This window comes from Bufo gargarizans, chromosome 3 (assembly GCF_014858855.1).
Source record: "Bufo gargarizans isolate SCDJY-AF-19 chromosome 3, ASM1485885v1, whole genome shotgun sequence".
Taxonomy (NCBI): Eukaryota; Metazoa; Chordata; class Amphibia; order Anura; family Bufonidae; genus Bufo; species Bufo gargarizans.
Window position 1 is genome coordinate 106,894,915 of NC_058082.1, and position 25,257 is coordinate 106,920,171.

The 25,257-nt window shown below is 51.1% G+C and overlaps 1 protein-coding gene across 1 annotated transcript in view; it reads right to left on the reverse strand.

Moving 5' to 3' along the window:
• Positions 1-25,257, reverse strand: part of ESPL1 (extra spindle pole bodies like 1, separase) — a 102,952-nt gene that overhangs the window by 43,851 nt on the left and 33,844 nt on the right. The window contains 5 exon segments of the mRNA XM_044288289.1: positions 1,192-1,363; positions 4,633-4,752; positions 13,055-13,189; positions 15,041-15,180; positions 15,278-15,431. Coding sequence (XP_044144224.1) covers positions 1,192-1,363; positions 4,633-4,752; positions 13,055-13,189; positions 15,041-15,180; positions 15,278-15,431 — 721 coding nt within the window.

Sequence of the window (25,257 nt, forward strand, 5' to 3'; positions counted from 1 at the left end):
GCTGGACTCATCTCTCAAGCATGGAGGAGACAGGACTCAGCTAAGGTTAATTTACATGTCTATAAAATCTTTCTTTTTTTTTTTACACAATAAAAGCACACAGAGCTATGGGGACTGGATATTGCGGATGTGCTAGCCAGCGATCTAGCAGCCCATGTCCTCAGCTCTATACCCAAAATCCAGGTGACCGGTTCCCTTTAACAAAGAGGCAGAATAATAAAAAAATTAAAAGCTGCATTACTCACCTCACCCATCCTCCCCTGTTGCTGCCATTCTACCGCTTACTAGGCTGGTCTCCTCTTTCTGGTCCTGGCTCAACATGCAGGAAATGGCAGGAGATACCTAATCAGCAAACCATTGGCAACAGCAGTGACCCACCTCAGAAATACCCCTTCATTCAGTGTCGAGTAGGGACCAAAAGTGGAGACGAAGGAGGACCATGGTAAGCGTCAGAATGGCAGCAGAGGGGAAATTGGGGAGGTGAGTAAGGATACTTTCACACTAGCGTTTTTCTTTTTTGGTGTTGAGTTCCATCCTAGGGGCTCAATACCGGAAAAAAACAGATCAGTTTCATCCCCATGCATTCTGAATGGAGAGCAATCCGTTCAGGATGCATCAGTTCAGTCCCTCCTACTTTTTTGGCCAGCATGCAGCAGTTTCCTCTCTGGCCAAAAAACTTGAACACTTGCCGGAATGCCGGATCCGGCATCCATTTCCATTGAAATGTATTAGTGTCGGCAAGTGTTCCTGCAAAACGTATACAGTTTTTCCGTCTGCGCATACCTTTAAAAAAATGCAAAAAATTTAATAAATACCGGATCCGTTTTTCCAGATGACACCGGAGACGGATCCGGTATTTCAATGCATTTGTCAAATGGATCCGGATTCGTCTGACAAATGCCATCAGTTTGCGTCAGGCTTGCCGGATCTGAAATGCAGTTTCGGCGACGGAACTGCCTGCTGGAATCCTCTGCCGCAAGTGTGAAAGTACCCTAATGCGTGTTTTTTTATTTATTTTTTTATTAAAAAAATAAAGATAAAATAATTTTAAAAATGCTGCAGATAACCACTTTACGTACACATGAATATGCCTTTAGTTAAAAGTAGCTTGTCCTAGGTACAACATTCAATTTTCTAATTGAAATAGACATACAAATTATTGAATCTGCCATAAAGCTATTTTCACATTACCATGGGAATGGAGCCGCTTGTAGAGATCCTGGGGCAGAATTGAAGGTGGAAGCTTAAGAAACAATGAAAGCTCTCGCAAAATTTGAACCTTTAGCAGGTACCAAGCTTTGGAAGACTTTTGCAGAGATGGGTGTTGGAGAAGATTCACAAGGAGCTGTACTGCTTTCTCCACCTATAATGCAGCAAGTAAAACAGTTAATCCCACTTAGGCCTCATGCACACGACCGTTGTGTGCATCCGTGGCCGTTGTGCCGTTTTCCGTTTTTTTTCACGTTTTTTTTCATTTTCCATGGAAAAATCGGAAAATGCACCGTTTGGCAGCCGCATCCGTGAGCCGTGTTTCCTGGCCGTGAAAAAAATATGACCTGTCCTATTTTTTTCACGGCCAACGGTTCACGGACCCATTCAAGTCAATGGGTCCGTGAAAGAACACGGATGCACACAAGATTGGCATCCGTGTCCGTGATCCGTGGCCGTAGGTTAGTTTCATACAGACGGATCCGAAGATCCGTCTGCATAAAAGCTTTTTCAGAGCTGAGTTTTCACTTCGTGAAAACTCAGATCCGACAGTATATTCTAACACAGAGGCGTTCCCATGGTGATGGGACGCTTCTAGTTAGAATACACTACAAACTGTGTACAAGACTGCCCCCTGCTGCCTGGCAGCACCCGATCTCTTACAGGGGGATATGATAGTACAATTAACCCCATCATATCCCCCTGTAAGAGATCAGGGCAGGGCTGCCAGGCAGCAGGGGGCAGACCCCCCCCTCCCCAGTTTGAATATCATTGTGCGGCCCCCCCCTCCCCTGTTGTTAACTGTTGGTGGCACAGTGCGCGCACCCCCCTCCCTCCCTCCCTCTATTGTTTTAATACATTGGGGCCAGTGTGCGCGCGCCCCCCCAACCCCCCCTCCCTCCCTCTATTGTTTTAATACATTGGGGCCAGTGTGCGCACCCCCCCCAACCCCCCCCCCCCCCCCTCCCTCCCTCTATTGTAATCATCATCGGTGGCAGCGGAGTAGAAGATTTTCATACTTACCTGGCTGCTGGCTGCTGCGATGTCTGCGTCCGGCCGGGAGCTCCTCCTACTGGTAAGTGACAGATCTGTGCGGCGCATTGCTGTCACTTACCAGTAGGAGGAGCTCCCGGCCGGACGCAGACATCGCAGCAGCCAGCAGCCAGGTAAGTATGAAAATCTTCTACTCCGCTGCCACCGATGATGATTACAATCGGGGGAGGAAGGGGGGTGGGGGTGTGCGCACACTGGCCCCAATGTATTAAAACAATAGAGGGAGGGAGGGGGGGTTGGGGGGGCGCGCGCACACTGGCCCCAATGTATTAAAACAATAGAGGGAGGGAGGGGGGTTGGGGGGGCGCGCGCACACTGGCCCCAATGTATTAAAACAAGAGAGGGAGGGAGGGGGGGGTTGGGGGGCGCGCGCACACTGGCCCCAATGTATTAAAACAATAGAGGGAGGGAGGGAGGGGGGTGCGCACACTGGCCACCAACGAGTTAACAACAGGGGAGGGGGGGCCCACTGGCCACCAATGAGTTAAAAACAGGGGGGGGGGTCTGCCCCCTGCTGCCTGGCAGCACCTGCCAGGCAGCAGGGGGCAGTCATGTACACAGTTTATTTGTATATTCTAACCTGAAGCGTCTCCATCACCATGGGAACGCCTCTGTGTTAGAATATACTGTCGGAAATGAGTTTCACGATGTAGCTCATATCCGACAGTATATTCTTTTTAAATCAGATAATTTTTTATTTGCAGTTTTTCAATACAGTACAATAGGTGCCAACACACCCAAACCCCCCCCCCCCCCCTCCCTTCCCACCCCCCCCAACATTCCCCTTCAAGGCAAGAGCAGTACACCACGTTTCGTTATCCTGAAAAGCTCAGTTCAGTGTGTAGATTAATCCATGACAGAAAGCATAAAACATGGCAATACGGCTTTGTAGATGTGCATAAACTCCTGGGCAATCATGTACCCAATCATACAAAGAATTTAACATACATTTGGCCCCTTGCAAACATTAATCTCAGACACTTCTTAGACTAGCGTTTCATCCATACCTTCCCAAACCCATTCCCTATTCACCTCTCCACTCCCAAGCCCACTCATACGTTCACACCATCCCTCACACTTGAATATTGTAATGTTGAATCCAGAGTGACCAAATTTTTTCAAATTTTTTTAAACTATTCCTTTTATGGTCCGACAGTATATTCTAACATAGAGGCGTTCCCATGGTGATGGGGACGCTACAAGTTAAAATATACCATCGGATTGGAGAAAACTCCAATCCGATGGTATAACAGAACTCCAGACTTTACATTGAAAGTCAATGGGGACGGATCCGTTTGAAATGGCACCATATTGTGTCAACATCAAACGGATCCGTCCCCATTGACTTGCATTGTAATTCAGGACGGATCCGTTTGGCTCCGCACGGCCAGGCGGACACCAAAATGACTTTTTTTTCATGTCCGTGGATCCTCCAAAAATCAAGGAAGACCCACGGACGGAAAAACGGTCACGGATCACGGACCAACGGAACCCCGTTTTGCGGACCGTGAAAAAAAACGTCCGTGTGCATGAGGCCTTAGAGGACCTTTCACTGGTCCTGACATAATATTAGTACCGGGCAGTGTAGGGCATGATCAGTAGATGTCCCCGCATTAAGGTATTTGAGATCAGCCGCTCCATTGGGGCGCTGTGCCCCTCGTTCTCTTTTGCCACCCTGTATGCTAATTAGTAGCATCAGTACAGAGAGGAGAAGACGGACGTGTTTCTCAAGGGACATCTCCTTCTCCCTATGAGCTGCCCAATCGCAGCGGACAGCGTCACAGCCAGGGAGAAGGTGACGCCCCTTGAGAAATTCTTTTTGAATCAAATCGTTTTTATTAAACCCCGAAAGACAGAAGTTTACAAATCAATACAATGTCTTTTCTTACTCCATCCACATTACAGAATCAGTGTACATCAGTATCATATCAGTACCAATACCCTTACAAAACTAGTATCTGCATGAACTATATACTCATAAGAACACAATAACCCTTGAGAAATTCTAACTTTATTAGGGCCGGTTCATAAGGAGATTTTTTGAAACTGATGTTGGAGCGTTTCCGCCTCGAAACAGCATCCCATTAATTTCAATAAAAAATAAATTTAAAAAAGCAGCAGCATTCCTGGGGCGGAATACGCTCTGAATCTTCCATTGAAATAAATGGGAAGAATAAAAAGCAGCGCCATATGTTTCTATGCAGCTTCTGGGTGCTTTCTGTGCAGTTTTTAGTGTGGATGCACGGCAAAACCACGTGCTGAAAACACCTAGTGGTTAAAAAAAATAAATAAATACAAATAAATAAAAAACAACAATAAATAATGTTGAAAACTGCATCGAAAACCCCACAAAAAACATGTGGAAAGTACCTGGTTTGTCACTCGGCAAAGATGAGCATGAAGCAGCTGACAGCAACAGTCAGTCAACACGTAGGCTTCAGAGGAAGCATCAGCTCGCAGCAAAGCCGCTTCTGCCTCCTGCAGGGTAACCTGGAAAAATATAATTAAATACAAGGGGTCAGGATAAGGCTACTTTCACACTCGCATTTTGGGTGGATCCGTTATGGATCTGCAAAACGGATCAGTTAAAATAATACAACCGCATGCATCCGTCATGAACGGATCCGGATGTATTATCTGTAACATAGCCAAGACGGATCCGTCATGAACTCCATTGAAAGTCAGAGGGAGACGGATCAGTTTTCTATTGTGCCAGAGAAAACGTTTGGCTCAGTTTCGTCAAGCGGACAGAAAAACGCTGTAGGCAGCGTTTTGGTGTCCGCCTCCAGAGCGGAATGGAGACGGAACGGAGGCAAACTGATGCATTCTGAGCGGATCCTTTTCCTTTCAGAATGCATTAAGGCAAAACTGATCCGTTTTGGAACACTTGTGAGCCCTGAACGGATCTCACAAACGGAAAGCCAAAACGAGAGTATGAAAGTAGCCTAAGGTACAATGAGCCAGATACAATGATAACCACTAGAGCCTCATATTAGTACGTTAGAATGTGTTACCAAAACAGTATATCGCTGTATTTCAGATGTGTGTGTATATGTATGTACGTATATATTGATACTCAATTATTTATTGCCTTTATATGTTTACACAATGTTTTTAATTATTTATGCTACCAAATGTATTTGTGGCCCGAACCTGTCAATGCAATTATGTAATTTCCTGTTTTTTGTATAAATCCTGGTGTGTGCCACTCTTCTGGGTCAGCCTGAAGAAGCCGATGGAGTGTCGGGAAACGCATAGCTAAACTAAGACCCGATCACTTTGTTTATGTCTAGTTTTATACTAAAATAAAGTGTGGTTAAATCTTAGCGCCCCGGTAGTACTGCCATTCTTTACCTAAATTTACCTCTGATCACCAGGACCTACTCTGGATGCCTGCGGCAAAAGGGAGCTGCTTCGATACCGCACAAGCTATTCCACATACGCTTTTCCAGTTTTGTGCCTGGCGTGCACAACCTGATCTGGCGAGTTACGATCCCTGACAATTAGGGGCACTCTACGAAAAACCGTTTACACACGGGGGGGGTCCTTCTCTATTCTCTTCTATATGCAGGACTGGGACACTAAAGCTAAATTCACATGTTCAGAACTTCATGAGGATTTAGTATCTAAATACCATTAAAATTAACATTAGGCATCCAATGGACTTTGAAGGGAACCTGTCACCGGGATTGTGTGTATAGAGTTGAGGACATTGTTTGCTAGATGGCCGCTAGCACATCCGCAATATCCAATCCCTATAGCTCTGTGTGCTTTTATTGTGTAAAAAAACCTGATTTGATACATATGCAAATTAACCTGAGAGGAGTCCAGTCCCCGAGATCAGTCACATACAGGACACATCTCAGGTTAATTTGAATATGTATCAAATCCGTTTTTTTACACAATAAAAGCACGCAGAGCTATGGGGGTGGGTATTGCGGATGTGCTAGCGGCCATCTAGCAATCCATGTCCTCAGCTCTATATACAAAATCCCAGTGACTGGTTCCCTTTAAACTCCATTCACATGCAAAAGAAAAAATCTCAGATTTTTGTCTAACAGAAAAAACAGAATCCACAAGAAGAGTATGTCCATCATTCTTATGGATTCTAAATGAAAACAATACATGGAACTGCAGCAATTCCGTGGCACAAATGCAAGAATCAGCCTCGGATCCTCCTGTAAAACACACGCTGGATTGCCCATATGCAAATTCCCAACATGTGAACTTAGTCTTAGGAAACCATTTCACCATGTAACACAGGAGTCAGAAAATCTATTCTCTCATTGCCAGGAAGTTTGTATGTTCTCCTGTTTACCTCACGTTATTTGGTGTATAGGAGTCTGGTGGGTCTTCATACAGCCTGCCACAGATACCAGGCGCCTGTGTAAAATATACTAAACCAATCTAGAAACTACTGAATCAGAAGGGCCACTTTCAAGACACATTTAAAAGGGGATGTCCGGGTTCAGAGCTGTACCCGGACATCCCTCCATTTTCACCCCGGCAGCCCCCCTGACTTGAGCATCGGAGCAGTTCATGCTCCGATGCTCTTCTTTGCCCTGCGCTAAATCGCGCAGGGCAAAGGCATTTTCAGGAGTTCCTGTGACGTACCGGGCTCTCCATGGGGCTGCCTGGAAGCCTGGTGACGACACCGGCACTGATGGGCGGGCTTTAGCGCTGCCCTAGCCTGTAAAACGGCTAGCCCTATAGCACGCCCATCAGAGCCAGTGACGTCAACGAACACGCTGCCGGGCGGAAACCTCCGCCCGGCAGTGCGTTATTGTAAACAAAAGAGCCTGTGCCCTGTGCAATCCAGCTGGGTGAAAATATGGTTCAGCTCTGAACTCGGACAACCCCTTTAAAGCTAATGATCCAGCCTAATGACAAGGCTGGCAGATGACGATCAGAATGGAGATCTAAGCATGGTGGAGAGCTTTATACACTAGTGAGAAGGTGTAATGAGCAACAAAGCAGAGGTCTTCATATAAAGACACGAAGATCAACCTTGCTTGTGCATCCTCTTGGTTAAAATAATTGGATTTTTTGTACTCACCGTAAAATCCTTTTCTCGTAGTAGGCATTGGGGGACACAGCACCATGGGTATATGTCCAACTACCACTAGGAGGCACTAGACACAAAAAGTGTTGGCTCCTCCCAGGTGGGCTATACCCTCTCCACAGGCACGAGGCTATTCAGTTTGTACCAAAAGCAGTAGGAGAGAGAAGAAAAGCAAGGAACCAACAACTCCCGTACCGGGAAAGATCAAGAGACCAGCCCGGAGAAGCGGAAGTAAAAACATAGGGTGGGATCTGTGTCCCCCAATGCCTACTACGAGAAAAGGATTTTACGGTGAGTACAAAAAATCCAATTTTCTCGTGCATGGCATTGGGGGACACAGCACCATGGGACGTCCCAAAGCAGTCCCTGAGGGTGGGAAAAGAAGAGACGTGCCACCGGCTGGGCATACAGGTGCAGGAGAATGTGACCATGTGACCCAACAGGAAAAAACACGGAATGGGCAAGAGGTCTCATAACAAGGAAGAAACCTCAGAAGAAGCAGGGAAGACTGCCAGCACCCCAGGACAAATGTCTGGAAGAAAATCCCAAATGCAAGAAGGTGGCAAAAGGGAACACCAAGCGCAGCCAAGGGCTGGAGAAAAAAATTAGGACAGCACTGCGTGTTGGATCGACCCAACGCCCTACATTGTCTCAGACCCATAAACCTGTGGCCATCCCCTGAAAGGCCAGGGGAGAAAAGAAACAGGGAAGCACTGGAAACCAAACGAGTGAGGGAAGCCATAGCAAGGCTCACATGTGAAGGGAGAGGGACTCCCCTCACCGCAAGGCCAGGTGAAGAAGCCAAGCGCCCCATGTAAAGGCGAAAACCCAAGGCTGCTAGAGGAAACTGCCAACCCTTGGAGAAGGAGGGGGTTGTAGGTAAAAGCCAGGAACAAAGAACGATCGCTCCTGCGTCCCCAAAAACAGGAAACGAGGCACAAGCCTCCGAAAACAAGATAGCACTGTAAAGCGCAAGACCAGAGGAAACTCTGGGCATGTGAAGTATCATGGAAAAAAGGAACCAGAGACAGGCCCAGGCAACCTTGGCAGGAACACACTGGACTGACAGACATGGGAGTAGAAGAAGAGCACTCCAAACAGCCTAAGGAGGAAGGGGTCTACAACAGGAGGAGGTCCCTCCCGAAGGAGACCATACGGTGGAATTGCAAACCGTAGCACCAAACCACTCAATACCAGGTACTTTACGTGGGAGGATGGAAAAAAAAGACAAATCCCAAGAGGACCTCAAATGAACAGGGACAGGGACTCCAGAAAGGAGTACCCAGATGGGGGCACAAGGAACCAGGAGCTGAACCACCGGAAGACAACGCAAGCCAGCATATCCAGGAAAGGCGAAAAGAAACCGCCATAGGGGAAGGGACATTGGCCATGGACAACTAGCCGCACCAAAAACATTGACCAGCAAACCGTAAACATTGTCCCAGAGAGGGCAAGTACAGCAGCTCGGAGGTACCACAAAACGACAGACATCGATATGCATAAGGAATGCAGAAGTCGCCATGAAAAAACCGGGGTAGCCTACATAGAAATGTAGAAACCAGCTGCGACCGGCATACAGAAAACTTCCAGGGGGGAGAAAGTACCAGACAGGTGCAGACGACAGCAAGGTCCAAGAGGACTGCCCCTTCGCCATGTAGCACAACTAAGCAGAAAATACAAGGGAATACCGAAAACACCTGGACCCAGAAGGAACTACGGGGCCCTGTCCGATACCAGAGCAATCAGCTGAAAATTCAGACAGGTGTGTGTGGCGCTCAGAGGTCCTGTCCTTGACCCGTCAGGGAGGACGTCCAGCAATGATAAAAGCCGTGGACCCAGAAGGATACCGTGAGGCGGACATCCAGCGATGACCGAAAACCACTGCCGCGGCCGATGCTCACCAGCTACATGTCCAAACAAGGTAGAAGATCCAGTGGAGATCCTTGTACTACACCAGGAATGGCCCGCTCAGCAATAGGAAACAATGTGAGTACTCCCCTATAACATGGGGTAACGCGGAGCACAGCATACCGTAGGACCTTAAAGAGAAAGCAAGAGCAACTCTAGCACAAAGGCCAACAACCACCTGGCCATGGAGTAGGAGGTTGAATGAGGACCACCCGCCGGACCAGACAGATCAGTCATATACTGGAGCTACCAGAAGCAGCACTAGACCGATAAGGTGGGGGATGGGCTGACCCACCCCTGCCAGATATGGTAACCATGCACATGCTGAACAAGGGTGACCTGGTGCTGACAGTGCCTTGAGCGGCACAAGGAGACCAATGAGGACGACAGTAACGGAGTGGCAGACGTACGGAAGAACCAAACGGATGGAACCAACATCTGCAGCACAGATTAGAACCCGTGGGCAGAAAACACCTAGTAAGAAAGAAACTGTCTGGGCCACAGATCGCACCACAGGGCCCAGCACTTGGGGTACTACAAACACACGCCTAAAATAAAGGTAAAGTGGCTGCATGTTGCCGACCAAGGAGAGTGGAAACATAGCCACAGCATCTGGGGATGCGACAGCATTCGAAGGGTACAGGTACACAACCTGTAAAGTAGAAATATGGCTGTGAAGAGGAACTTCATTTAAGATCGAAGCAATGTGGCCGCATGGTGCACCCCAGACCCAGAGAGGTGCAACAGCAACTGCGTTAACAATGGAACCCATAGGGCCGCACGGTACCACAAAGAACAAGACAGGTGCACACTACAATCAGGTAGGTGCAATGGCAACAGAAACAGGGCCGCATAGTACACCATAGAAGCCAGACAGGTGTAACGGCTGCAGCATCAAAGACGGTTCAGGAACTCTACCTATGAAGGAAGTAAGATGGCTGTTTGGTGCACACTATGATGAGGTAGGTGCAATGGCCACGGCAACTGGAGGAGGCCTCAAAATCTCGTCCTGTAAGGGAGAGAAAATGCCACATGGTACACCATAAAGCCGGACAGGAGGAACGGCTACCACATCCGGAGATGGTGCAGGTACTCTACCTGTTAAGGGATCAAGGTGGCAGGGAACAGACAGGTGTAACTGAACCGGACAGGGGCAACTCTATGGCAATAGAAAGTGGCCTCTATATCTCGCCCGTAGGGAGAAATGTTGCCGCCTGGAAGACAATAGAGCCCGCCAGGGGTATCGACCACAGCACCGGAGATGGCGTAGGTACTCTACCTATGAAGGGAGCAAAATGGCTGGGAATAGACAGGTGCAATTTCAACGGCAATTAAAGGCGGCCTGTAAATCTCGCCAGAAAGGGAGAAATAGTGCCGCACGGAACACCATAGCGCCAGCCAGGGGAATTGGCTACAGCATCAGGAGATGGCGTAGATACTCTACCTATGACGGGAGCAAAGTGGCTGGGAACAGACAGGTGCAATTGCAACGGCAATCGAAGCGGCCTGTACATCTCGCCCGGAAGGGAGAAATAGTGCTGTATGGAACACCCCAGAGCCAGCCAGGAGTAATGGCTTCAGCATCTGGAGTAGGTGTAGGTACACTACCTATGAAAAGGGGCAAGGCAGCTGTACAATTGCTCTTAACTCCCCAACCTACAGGAGGCGATAGCCGAGCTAACCGCTTGCCCAGAACAGGAACCCCCTGTAATGAGGTAGAGTGGCGAACACCACCACCAGGATGGGGACCCTGTGGAAACACTCTCAAATATGTAGAGGATAGCCCCTGGTATAGGGGAACCAGGAAGGCTTGTCAGGGACAGCCTATGGCAGTGGTGCAGGCATCCCCCTGTTAAGGAGAAGGCGTACGTATCAGAGACACCGCGTAGGTGACTCAGTATGCTAAACACGGGGACGGCTGCCTTACCTGTGCGGTTGAATACCTGTGTGGTCAGGGGAGCACCATCCGAAAATCCACTAGAGGGGATACCAACCCTGGGTAGGAAAGGTTCCTCCGTCCACATTCGTCTTGACCTCCCAGAGGGCTTCTGTATGGAGGAAGACCGCCTGATGCTCTGTTCCGAGGGAATCGGCGCAGAGGTGTCCCCAGAGGCAACGGATGGGGTGACAGGAAGGATTCGTCACCAGCCTCAGGCCTGTCCTGGGGGGGATCCGAGGATGCCGAGGAGGGGTGGTACCCCGTTGAGACCACCCGAGGGAGTACCGTGAGCTACCCCTAGCCGAACCCGGGTGCAGGTACCCCTAACTGAGCGTGCCCCATCTGCAGGGAGGACCCTGGGAGGGCAGAGGTGGCCGCAATTTGGATTGGTAGCGGCCAGCGACACCGCCAGGGAGAGGCGGTCAAGGTTCCCATGGCATTGACACGGAGGGAGCCCATTCATGGGGGACCGACACAAAGGGATTGTTCGGGGAAAGGATCTGGGAAGAGGTACTGCACCCAGCAGGGACAGGCTGACCGCACGGCAGCCATTGTTAGACCCAGAGAGGTGCAGACAGCGGACGCACGTGAAAACACGTGGCGACCGAGGAGAGGCTGGGAGAGGAGATGCTCAAAAAGCAGCCAGCAGAGGCTGTCTATCCTGACCCGGACGCCCTGTTCCCCCAAAGAGGCGCTGCAGCAGCTTGTCCCCCCAAAAGAGGTGGTCAGTAGGGCTGCAGGGGACATAAAGCAATTGAGGGGAGGGAAGGGGTTAACCACCCCCTTCAGCAGAAAAAACACGTTAGCCCAGGAAAGGGTGAAGAGATAGCCCCTCCCAAGGGCCGGGCGGGGCTCAGAAAAGCCCGGGAAGCAAGGAGGAGGGGCCGGGAAGATTGCGGCCTAGCAGGCCCAAAAGCCGGGGCCTCGATTTATTAAGGCGGCCGGGAATGGAGCGAGGGGGGCGGGGCGAACCGCGGCCGACAGAGGGCCCACCGAATCATAAAAATAGGTGAGGAGGGTAGGGGGGGAGAAGCGACACCTAGGGACAGGTGGATCAGGGCAAACGGAGCACCTGGGAGCCGGGAACGGGCCACAGAAGATGAGGCCTAGTCCCGGCAGAAGCCGGGGACTAAAGTAGCGGAGAAGCCAGGGAGAAGACTGTGTGGCCAGGGAGGAGAGAAAAGACCAACCAAGGGGGAAGAGAAGGGAGGGGAAACAAGAATATAACCCCCCCCAGAAAAAAGGGGGGGTTGGCTAGGGGGAAGATGGAGGCTCCCCAGGACCCCCAGCTAAGGTGGATCCCATCCCCCTGGCCACAGGAGGGAACCTAACCCTGGGGCAGGGACACAGGGGAGTATACTCACCATCAGATATACTCACCATCCGATGTCTTCGGGCGCAGCAGGGTCACCCCTTCGGCAGACTCAACACGGAAACCGTGGGAATGCCGGCAAGCCACTGCGGATGCAGTCCGTGGGGACTGGGTGACCGGCGATGGTACCGAAGTACGCGCCCGCAGGGGGGCAACTAAAGTGGAACACGATGGAGCCCCAGCCTGCAGCAGGTATAACGGTGGAGAACACCGAGACCTGCGGAAGAGAGAAAAAAGAAAAGAATAAAAATAAAAAACAGCAGAACCTGCAAAAAAGCAGGACAGGTCTGCCTCCTACGGACACTAGACTAAAACTGAATAGCCTCGTGCCTGTGGAGAGGGTATAGCCCACCTGGGAGGAGCCAACACTTTTTGTGTCTAGTGCCTCCTAGTGGTAGTTGGACATATACCCATGGTGCTGTGTCCCCCAATGCCATGCACGAGAAATATATTTTTTTAAATTTATTACATGTTGTCATCTTTTACAACCAAGCTGGAGGAAGAGACTTACCTTTGCATAACCAGGACTTTTCAGATAAAACAGAATTTTAGTGACATGACACAGGGCTCCGGCCGCCCGGATGTCATCACCAAGGGAACAGCATAGATGCCTCACTAGCAGAAAGCTCTTTATGGCCTGCATAGGCTGAGGAAAATAAAATGGAAAAGGTTATCTGCGTAATATATACGGTTGGCATGAAAATTTAGCCCTTACCTACTATCAATTTCCATTATTTTGCTCTTGGACATTGTATGGTTTATAATGAACAAATGACAAATAAGTTTATAAGTAGCTTAAAGGGGTTGTCCAGGGTCTAGATTAGCCATCAATATCAGATGGCTAGCACCCTCGCCAATCAGCTGTTCTCAGCAGCCACCAGCTCCGGAAATAAAAGCGCTGGATGAAGCTGGAAGCAGAAAGTTCTGTCACTGTGTAGAGGTCCGGCCAGGTTACTGAACTCAGCAAATGGGACCTGAGCCGCAGTAACCCGACACTAGCACTACATAGAGCTTTCGGCTTTCAGCTCTGTCCAATTTTGGCACAACTGAACAGCTGCTTGGTGGGGGTGCCAAGTGTAGGACTACCACTGATCTACTACCGATGACCTATCCTTAGGACAGGCCTTCAATATCTACAATCCAGAAAACTCTTAAAGGGGTTGTCTCATCAAAGACAGTGGGGGCATATCACTAGGATAAGCACCCATTGTCTTATTGGTGCGGGTCCCACCACTGGGACCTGCACCTATATCGAGAACGGAGCTCCGAAAGTGTTGGAGGGCTCACTACATATTCGCAGCCGCCCTCCATTCATTTTCTATGGCGCCGCAGCTCGGCTATTTCCGTCGGTCCTATAGAAGTTAATGGGATCGGTGGCAGGTCATGCACGGTGTGCTCCCATTCACTTCTATGGGGAGTATGCTTCATGGTGGCCAGACCGTAGTCCTCCAGCCACCACCTTGCAGAGCTCAATTCCAGATATGGGTGTGGGTCCAAGTGGTGGAACCCGCACCTATAAGACAATGGGGGCATATCCTAGCAATATACCCCCATTGTCTGTGATGAGACAACGCCTTTAATAGATGGCTTTGAGAGACCAATATAACAAAAACATAAGACCGGTGCACTCTGCGGTCTTACTAACCCTCATACTGGTGTAAAATTAAGATATTAGCCAACATATCCTACTTGGAGGACATGTCTGAGCCCGAGCACCGCGCCAAGGTTTCTCAAGTAGCTCAGGACCTAACGCTAAATCTACCTGGGCCGTATGGGCAATACCAGGAGCCAGTGGGCGAATTACAGGAGCGCAAGGTCTGACTCACAGCAATCTCCCAGTAACCTCCAGCATGTGACCATGCATACAATGGGAGGAGGGAGAGCGCTCTGAGCCCCACCCAAGACTGGCTGATATAGCCCCGGCCTCACATGTGCACCAGAGCTCTCTCCCTCCTCCCATTGTATGCATGGTCACATGCTGGAGGTTACTGGGAGATTACAGGAGCGCAAGGTCTGACTCACAGCAATTCGCCCTTTGGCTCCTGGTATTGCCCATATGGCCCAGGTAGGTTTAGCGTTGGGTCTTGAGCTACTTGAGAAACCTTGGCACGGTGCTTGGGCTCAGACATTTCCTCCAAGTAGGATATGTTGGCTAATCTCTCAATTTTACATCAGTATGAGGGATAGTAAGATCGCAGAGTGCACCTGTCTTTGTTATATTATCTTTACTGTTTATCACATCCACACATTTGCTATCCTGTGTAGGATGTCCATTGTGGTACTTGTGGTCCGCTGCAGGCATCCTACATTGTATGCATTTTTGCTGGGGATTGCCATTAGCAGCGGGCCACAAGTGCAGGATCTGCCCTCTGTATAGATGCACCACTGCATATGGGGTTGAGCACTTCCTGCTTTTTAATACCACGCCAAATTGTACTTTGAGAGACCAAGCATAACAGAGTAAATGAACAGCTAATAGCAAAATTAAGGGGTTCACCTTTCCCATGAGTCGAAATAGAGAGCCCAATAGATGCAGCGAGAACACGGTCTGTTCACTGCTATTAAGGGATGGAACTTTGGATCCTGAAAGGAGATCTTTCCACAGGTCCAGAGCTTGATCCAGACCTTTCATGGGTCCTATTCCCCAAAAAAGCAAAAGCGTTAAACATTGTAGATATAAAAGATTTACAGAACTGTTGTTTTTTATAATGAAACCAAATAAGCTCTCTCTCACCTGCCTCCCCAGCCAATGTAAAACAGATGCCATCTCTGGCAGACTGGTCATCATGAAGTTTGTCTTCATAGTTGAGGTCATTAGGCTCATAGTCTATACCAGTCCATTGTAACTGGGCATCCAGCTTTTCTTTCCTTTGTTGCTCCTCCAAACCCTGTATTTTCAGCACCATTAACAATTTATATGAAAAAAAAAAAAAATCATGAATTAACAGTGGACCAATTACACTACAATAGATATGTACATTTATTGGGATCCCGTCACCAACATTAAAGGGGTTATCCAACCCCTATAATGACCCGCCTAATGCATGTGCTCCTCATAGTTTGTACTTAACCGGCTCCCTGGCACCCGCATCGCTCCTGTTGCCCGCACGGCTGCCGCATCTCCCCATCGTGCGGATCAAAACATCCGGCGACGGGGTGGGGCAGCCAATAGCAGGCATTATGGGGACAAGCCTCCCGAGTGTCACACGCAATACTAGGGTGGCTCGCCCCTGTTGTGGCCTGCTATGGGCTGCCCCCTCCACCTGACCAGGCCACACTCTCCCAGAAGGGTGTCTGCGTCCCCCATTTCCTCTGCCTCTCCGCCACCTTCCAGAGAGTCTCATTTAGACTTGTCCTCATTGGAAGAGGCATGTTCCGAGGAAAGGTTGTCAGATGCGGACTGTCTCTCTCCTGAGGACCAGTCTTCCAAATTGTCCTTCATGGTGGACAATCTCATTACAGCGGTTATAGAAACCTTACAGGTGGAGGACCCCACAGCCTTATCGCCCGGTTCGAGGTTTTCCTTCAGGCGGTCCTGTCACTCGCCCAAATGTTTCACCAACCACCTGGATTTTGATTCCTCTCTTTTTCAAGGAGTGGAATTTTCCCGATAGACGTTTCGATTTACCAAAACGTTTAGATTTCCTTCATCCATTTCAGGAGGATCTGGCTAAGTAGTGGTCGTCCTCTCCTACAGTTGACCCGCCAGTATCCAGCTTGGCAAAACATACCACTTTGCCTGTAGCGGATGGGGCTTCCTTCCGATATCAGGGATAAAAAAAATTGAATCCTTCGCAAAATCATCCTTTGAAGCAGTGAGTACTGCCTCTACATGGGTGAGCGGGTAAACAAACTACGTCAGGGTCTCTCTTCGGGGGAACCCTCGGAGGAACTTTCTGATATTGCCCTGCAGCTCTCCAATGCCAGTTCGTACATTTGTGAAGCCTCTATGGATGCGGCCAGACTAATGGCCTGCTCATCAGCCCTTTTAGTGGCTATTCGCCGTACCCTATGGCTCTGCTGCTGGGCAGCAGACAATGCTTCAAAGCGGGCATTGATGGCCCTCCCCTTTACCAGCAGCAAACTTTTTGGCAAACGAGACTAGATCATTTCTGATGCTACAGGTGGCAAGAGCACTCCTTAACCACAAAACAGGGCGCATTTTAACAAGTCAAAAAAACGTAGACCTATTTGTCGTCCCTTTCAAAGTTTTTCCAGCCCCAAGCGGCCAAGCAACAAGTCCACCCCGGATCAGAAACACAAGCATTCCTTCAAACCCCGTCCTTCCTGGCATCCCCGCTAACAGGGCTCCAAGTCCTATAACCCCAAGACCTGCTCTGCATGATTTGCGGTCTTCAGCCCCCCCGTCGAGTGGGCGCCCGACTTCACAGCGCTCCAGACAAAAAAAATATCAAGGAGCCATTGGCTCCTAACCCAAAGAAAAAATTTGTCGCCAAATATAAAATTAAATTATACCGTAATTTATATGTATTTTTTATAAGACCTGTCTTACCAAGGGTTGTCTCGATTCCAAAATTGATTCAATTTCGATACCATAAAAAAGTATTGCGATACTCTATACCACGCAGAAGAAAAAAACCACCAAAAAAGCTGCAAGTATTCCGCATTTCATGGAATGTCTGGACCATAATAGAACAGTCCTATCCTATTTAAGGGGACAAGGTGATTTAAAAAAAAATGGCTAATTGTGCGTTTATTTTTTTTTCTGCTAGGGCGTTCCTCGCATAGGAGATATTTTAAAATATTTTAATTAATCAATCACACTTTTGGGCGTGGCGATCTGTAATATGTTTATTTTTTATTTATATATTTTATATGTAAAATTGGGAGAGAGGGTGATTTAAACTTTTAGTATTGTTTTTTTTTTAGCCCCCTTAGGTCCCTGAGTTCAGTCATTGCGTCCATGGAAACGATGTAGTACCTGTCCTCGATAGACATCAAGGATGCTTATCTCCACGTCCCCATTTGCATCAGTCACCAGAAATTTCTCCGGTTCAGAGTGGGTCCCTTTCACAACCAGTTTGTGGCCCTCCCGTTCAGCCTGGCCACAGCTACCAGAGTCTTTACGAAGATTCTGGCGGCAGTCATGGCCCTGCTCCATGACAAGGGTATAGTGGCGATTCCATACTTGGACGATATCCTAATAAAGGGTCCATCATTCCAGGCAACAGCAGACAGCTTGCGCATCGTCCTGGACACCCTGCAACGCTTCGGATGGATCCTGAATTGACCAAAGTCCTGTCTTTATCCATCTCAGCGTCTAACCTTTCTGTGCATGTTACCCGACACCTGTCAGGCCAAGGTACTCTTGCCCCTGGAGAAGCTATCCACTCTCAGTCTTTAGATTCTCCCCTTGTGGCGGCCCCGTCCTCTTCCCATTCATCACAGCATGCGGGTTCTGGGTTTCATGGTCTCTGCCTTCAAAGCGGTGCCCTATGCTCAGTTCCATACCAGGACTCTTCAGCGAGCCAGTCAAACCAATTGAGATAGTTTCCCAACCTCCTTGGATCACTACTCCGAAAGGCTAGGCCCTCGGGTGGTGGTAGGTTTCCCAGATGCTGACATCGGGCTGCTCTTTCCTTCCCCTCCGCTGGACGGTGGGGTGTGTTGGAAAATCTCTCCATTCAAGGTGTGAAGTCACGCGAGGAGCACTTGTAACATCCCAGAGTATGTTACCAAACTCTTTCTACCTGCTACATCATAGCCAGTTTAGTATATCTAGACTGGAATAGTTCATTCCAGTCTACTCCCCCCCCTCCCCTGTGAGCAGAAGTGGGCTGGTCCCATGTCCTGTCTCATGAGGAGGAGGTTCTAGTGAGTGTTCCAGCTACCCCCGTTTGGGGTAGGCTGTTAGTAGGAGCTCCCAGAAACAGGGACCCCAAGACAGGATCAAGCCTCGGCTGAGGCCAACGATCACCCTTCCCAGCCTGAGCCATCAGCCTCAGCTGGTTGACAAGCAAGCAGCCACCTCCAGCCTCCAGGAAGAAGCATTCCCTGTGAGCATAGCTGTGAGTACATATCCAGAGTCCAGGAGAATTCCTCCTCAGCTTGTCAGGCCCATAACAAGCAGAAAACAGACAGACAGAGCAGAAGATAAATACCTGCCAGATTCTCCAAGCATATAGTATAGGAGCAGAAGAGATATTAATCCCTGCCATACATTGCCAATACCTGCTGGGACCTAAAGACTGTTGCTGTAACTTGTACGGATTTACGCTGCCCTTAAGTAAAGCCAAGTTGAATTATCCTTCAAGTCTGGATCTCATTCATTCCTCAGTTACTCCTATTAACACTCATTTTATTGCAAGTGAGACAGGATCCAGGAGTCCAGCCGTACCAAGGTAGGAGACACTGTTGACATTACACAGAGACACTATCCCCACTCTGGCATTCCTCACCTGGTACGTGAGTTTTAACATCTTAAAGGGCCCTGCAACAGTACCTGCGCAAGCTGCAATTGGCGTCACGAACAACTCAAACTTATATACACATATCCTGACCCACTGCATCATTGGCCACCATACCAGTGTCCTACTCATTGCACACTTCCTCCCAATCAACATTCTGGAAATGAGGGCAATTAGTTTCTCCCCGCTTCATTGAACCGACCATCTCCGGGGTCGTCCGGTTCAAGTTCAACTCCACGGCTGTGGGGTACCTCAGTCACCAGGGCAGCACCCAGGGCCCGGCAGCCATGGCGGAAAAAGCACAGATTCCCGCTGCAACCACAAGGTAGAGAACTTCGATGCACGGTCCAAGGATCCCATGGCCCTGGCATACAATTCTGTGGAATTAGTTCACGTTCCCTTACGTGTTCCCCCCTCTTCCCGCGTCTCCTCCAGAAAATCAGGTCTGAAGGACTGCCCGTCACCCCCGAGCGGTCACGCAGAGTGTGGCACGCATACTTAATCGCCCTCCTTACCGACATACCCTAGCGTCCTCCCCTTCAGGAGCACCTCTTGTTGCAGGGACCAATATTCCACCTGAATTTAAGGTCTCTACAATTAACGGCATGGCTGTTGAAGCAGTTGTACTAAGGGCTCGGTTGTCCAGACAATGATTTGTGCCACAAAGCAGTTGTCCTCTTGAATTTACCACCGGGCCTGGAAGTCCTACTTTTGTTGGTGCGAGCATCACCATCTTTCTCCAATTCAATTCTTGTTGCCGCGACTCTTTTCTGGCATGTTGGGCATGGACTTGGGGCTGGCTCTTCTCTCCCTCAAAGGGCAAGTTTCGGCTTTCTATTGTTTTTCAGCGGAACTTGGCTTTCTGCAGGGAGTTGCGCAAGCTGCGCCCCCCCCCTTACAGTCCTCAGTTTCATCCTTGGGATCTTAATCTAGTGCTCAGCGGCACGCTCTCCAGTCTTCACCGTTTGAGCCTTTGCAGCAGGTGTCCCTTTGCTTCCTGTTCTACAAGGTGGCCTTTTTGGTGGCGATCACTTCCATCCATAGGGTGTCGGAACTAGCGGCTCTTTCCTGTTGGTCGCCCTTCCTGATCCTCCATCATGACAAAGTAGTCCTTTCATCCGAAGGTTGTGTCAGCATTCCATCTCAATGAAGAGATCACTCAACCTTCCTTTTGTCCTGCCCCGTCTCATCCTCGTAAGCAGTCGCTCCACATTCTGGATTTGGTACGAGCCGTTCGCATCTAACTGTCCCAGACGCAATATTTTCGACAGACTGATTCACTGTAATTCCAGAGGGGCCAAGACTTCCATTTCCCGATGGATTTGTTTGGCCATTGTGGAAGCGTACAGTATCAGTGACCAGGACCAACCCTTTCGCGTTACTTCTCATTTTGCTCGGGCAGTGGGGGTCTCTTGGGCAGTGCATCATGGGGCTTCGGCCCTTCAGGTATGCACGGCGGCTACCTGGTCATCTTTGCACACCTTTTCCAAATTTTACAGAGTACACACCTTTGCGTATTCTCTGGGGCGTCGAGTTTTGCAGACGGCGGTTCTCCGATTGGCAGGAGGGTTTATTGTTATGCCCACCCCTGGGACTGCTCTGTACAGTCCCATAGTCAATCCTGTGCCCCCCAATGATACGGATGAGAAAACTAGATTTTTGTACTTACCGTAAAAAATGGATTTTTTGTACTCACCGTAAAATCCTTTTCTCGTAGTAGGCATTGGGGGACACAGCACCATGGGTATATGCCCAGCTGCCACTAGGAGGCTGACACTAGAAACAAAAAAGTGTTGGCTCCACCCAGGTGGGCTATACCCCTCTGCTAGAGCCAGAACAACTCAGTCAGTACCAAAAGCAGTAGGAACGCCACACCTGAACCAAAAAGAAACGGAGTGCCAACAAGTCTTGAACTGGGGAACCCGACAACCACAAGCAAACGCCGGAACCACGAACAAGAACAAATGCTCCAAAGAAAGGGAGGGATCTGTGTCCCCCAATGCCTACTACGAGAAAAGGATTTTACGGTGAGTACAAAAAATCCATTTTCTCGTGCGTGGCATTGGGGGACACAGCACCATGGGACGTCCCAAAGCAGTCCCTGAGGGAGGGAAGAAGATCGCCAGACGGCAACCTAAAGCACCGCTGCCTGCAGAACCTTACGCCCCAGGCTGGCATCAGCAGAAGCCAGGGAATGAATGTGGTAGAATTTAGCAAAAGTGTGAACTGACGCCCAGGTGGCGGCCCGGCAAAGCTGGGCAGCCGAAGCCTGATGACGCACCGCCCAGGAAGCTCCGACTGCCCTAGTCGAATGAGCGGTCAACCTGGAAGGGGGAGCGCGACCCTTCGCGGCGTAGGCCTCCTTGACAGCCGACCGAACCCAGCGAGAGATGGTGGCCTTGGAGGCAGGCAAACCTTTACGAGGACCCGCCGGAACCAGGAAAAGAGAATCCGAACGACGGAAGGGTTCCGTGAGGCGAAGGTACCAGCGGAGGGCCCGAACAACATCCAGGCAATGGAGAGACTTCTCCCGAGGGTGAGAAGGATTAGGGCAGAAGGAAGGAAGGATAATCTCCTCATTGATGTGAAACGGGGTGACAACCTTAGGGAGAAAAGAAGGAACGGGACGCAAAACGACCTTGTCCCGATGGAACACCAGAAAAGGCGACCGGCAGGAAAGCGCCGCCAGTTCGGAAACCCGACGGATAGAGGTGATAGCCACAAGGAAGGCAACCTTAAATGACACAAACGACAGAGAGATGTCTGCCAAGGGCTCAAAAGGAGAGGACTGAAGAGCATCAAGAACAAGATTCAGGTCCCACGGCTCCACCGGAGGACGAAAAGGAGGGGCTCGGCGCGCGACACCCTGCAGAAAAGTCTTAACCTGAGCCCGCGCGGCCACAGAACGTTGAAAAAGGACCGAAAGGGCAGAAATCTGCCCCCTGAGAGAAGCCAGGCGAAGCCCCTTATCAAAACCAGCCTGAAGAAAGGCCAGAATATTAGGGACCGAAAAAAGGAGAGGACGAGAACGTGCGGACTCGCACCAAGCAAAATACGCCCTCCAGGTCCGATAGTAAATACGGGCCGACTGGGGCTTCCGAGCGCGAAGCATCGTCTGAACGACAGAGTCCGAGAGACCACGGGCCTTCAGGATCGCGGTCTCAACAGCCACGCCGTCAAACGAAGCTGCGGTAAATTCGGGTGGAACAGAGGGCCCTGCGAAAGGAGATCGCGACGCAGGGGAAGACGCCATGGAACGTCGGCGAGCAGGAACACGAGATCTGCGTACCACGCCCTGCGGGGCCAATCTGGGGCCACCAGAATCGCCGGCACCCGGGCCGCCTTGAGACGCTTGAGCACTCGAGGCAGAAGAGGGATGGGCGGAAAGAGATACAGAAGGTCGAACTGGGACCAAGGCAGAACCAGGGCATCGACCGCAAGAGCTTGCGGATCCCTGGACCGCGCAACATAGCGCGGAAGTCTGTGATTCAGGCGAGACGCGAAGAGATCCACGTCCGGAACTCCCCACCGGAGACACAGTTGATGAAACACTTCCGGGTGGAGAGACCATTCGCCCGGGTCGACGAGCTGACGACTGAGAAAGTCTGCCGCCCAATTGTCGACCCCGGGAATGTGGACGGCGGAGAGAACGGGAACGTGTTCCTCCGCCCATCGCAGGATCTGAGAGGCCTCTCGCAGGGCCATCACGCTCCTGGTGCCCCCCTGATGATTCAGATAAGCCACGGCGGTGGAGTTGTCCGTTTGAATCCGGATCGGGAGGCCGCGCAGACGGGAAGTCCAGTGCGACAGTGCTAAGAAAATTGCCCTGAGTTCGAGAACGTTGATCTGCAGGGAGGATTCCTGAACAGACCACAGACCCTGAACCGTGAGGGACTCGAACACCGCTCCCCATCCCGAGAGGCTGGCATCGGTCGTGATCACGCGCCAACTGGGGGGGAGGAAGGACCGGCCCAGGGACACCGTCCGGGGAAGCAACCACCAGGAGAGATCCAGGCGAATCTGAGGAGGGAGACGAACGAGGCGCTCGAGACCCTCCGGGGACTTGTCCCACCTGGACAAGATGAACATCTGCAGGTCCCGAGAGTGGAATTGGGAATAAGGAATGGCTTCGAATGAGGCCACCATCCTCCCCAGGACGCGCATACATGTCCTGATGGTCAGAGAGGACGGCCTGCGGAGAAGATGTACCCCCGCCTGAAGAGAAGACACCTTCTCCGGGGGAAGGAACACCCGCCCGAGGCGAGTATCGAACAGCATTCCCAGAAAGAGCATCTTCTGGCGTGGGACAAGGGAGGACTTGGAGTGGTTGACAAGCCACCCGAACTGAGCAAGAGCCGAGAGGGTGATGCTCAGGCTGGACAGATTGTCCTCGGGAGACGGGGCCCGAATCAGAAGGTCGTCCAGGTAAGGCACCAGGGCGACCCCCCTGGCACGAAGAAGAGCCACTAGGGGAGCTAACACCTTGGTGAAAACCCTTGGTGCGGAGGCCAGACCGAAGGGAAGGGCTACAAATTGGAAATGAAGCGAACCCACCGCGAAGCGAAGGAACCTTTGATGGGAGAGGGCGATGGGAACGTGGAGATAGGCATCCTGAATGTCGACCGACGACAGGAACTCGCCCAACTCCAGGGAGGCGATCACGGACCGGAGGGACTCCATGCGGAAATGACGGACCCGGACAAACCGATTGAGCGCCTTCAGATCCAGGATAGGGCGGAGTGAGCCGTCCTTTTTGGGGACGGTGAACAGGTTCGAGTAGAAGCCCCGAAAACGTTCTGACTCTGGAACCGGAACGATGACCCCCAGAGCGCGCAGGGAATGAATGGCCTGAAAAAAACTGTCTGCCCGGGCGGGAGACATGGGGGGGGACGTCAAGAAGAAACGACTGGGCGGAAGGTCGGTGAATTCGATTCTGTACCCAGAAGAGACCACCTCGAGAACCCAAGCGTCTTCTACGTTTGCCCGCCAAACATCCCGAAAGACAAGCAGGCGCCCTCCCACCATGACGGGGATCGAGTCATGCTGAAGGAGGCTTAGTGGACTGGGGACGAGCGGGCTTGGGCTTGGCGTGCCAAGAGGGCCTGGACTTGAAGGAAGGCCTGGAAGGCTTCTTGTCAGATCGGGCAGGAGGGGCCCGAGAGGACCGAAAGGACTGCGTCCGGGAGGACGACCCGGGGAAACGACGGCGGCGAGGCTGATTCTGAGGAAGAAGAGAACTCTTACCTCCAGTGGCCTCGGAGATGAGCTCCTCTAAGCGTTTCCCAAAAAGCTTTCCACCGAGAAAGGGAAGAGAGATAAGAGCCTTCTTAGAGGCGGCGTCCGCCGCCCAGGAACGAAGCCAGATGGTGCGGCGGATAGCCACAGAGTTGGCGGCCGCACGCCCAGAGCGGCGAGCCGATTCCATAGAGGCGTCACAAAGAAACTTGGAGGCCTGATAGATCTGGGAGGCAAGCACTGCCAAGTCCCCCTGGTCAGAGTCAGCAGGTAAGGCACGGAGAAGCTGCTTTGCCCAAACAGCGCATGCCTTGGCGACCCAAGAGGCGGCAAACGCAGGGCGGATGGCGGCGCCCGCCGCTATGAAAACAGACTTGGCCAAGGAGTCGACCCGTTTATCAGCGGGATCCGACAAGGAAGCCGCATCAGCCAGGGGAAGTGTAGTAGCCTTCGCCAGACGAGCGACCTGAGGATCCACCAGGGGGGGAATCGTCCAGAGATTGACCGAATCCTCAGAGAAAGGATAAGGGACATCAGAAGCCTTGGTGAGATGAAGGCGCCGGTCAGGGTGACGCCACTCCTTGGCAAGGAGAGCGTCCAGATCCTCGTGATTGGGAAAAACCACCGTGGACCGCTTAGAGCGGCGGAAGGACACCGCCTCCAGGGAGGAGGACGAGGGGACGTCCTGTACGTGGAGTGCGTCCCGAACGGCCCTGATGAGATCCTGCACGGCTGCCGACATCGCCGAACACCGCTCAGATTCAGAATCTGAAGCGGAGGAGTCCCCAGGAGCGGCGGAAGCGGCTGAAGAAGAAATCTCACCGGACTCAGACCTAGCCGGGGAGCGATCCGGGGAAACTGAGGAGGAGTGGGACCCAGCCGAGACCGTACGTGGTCGTTTGCGGGACCGAGAGCCGGAGCGAGGATGGGAACCATCGCCAGGCGCATCACCAGCGGTAGAGGCCCTGCCAGAAGCGGCCGCAATCTGGGCAGGGAGACTGTCCAGAGACTGTGCCAGGGATTGGGAGAGGCTAGCAAGGCTACCTATGGC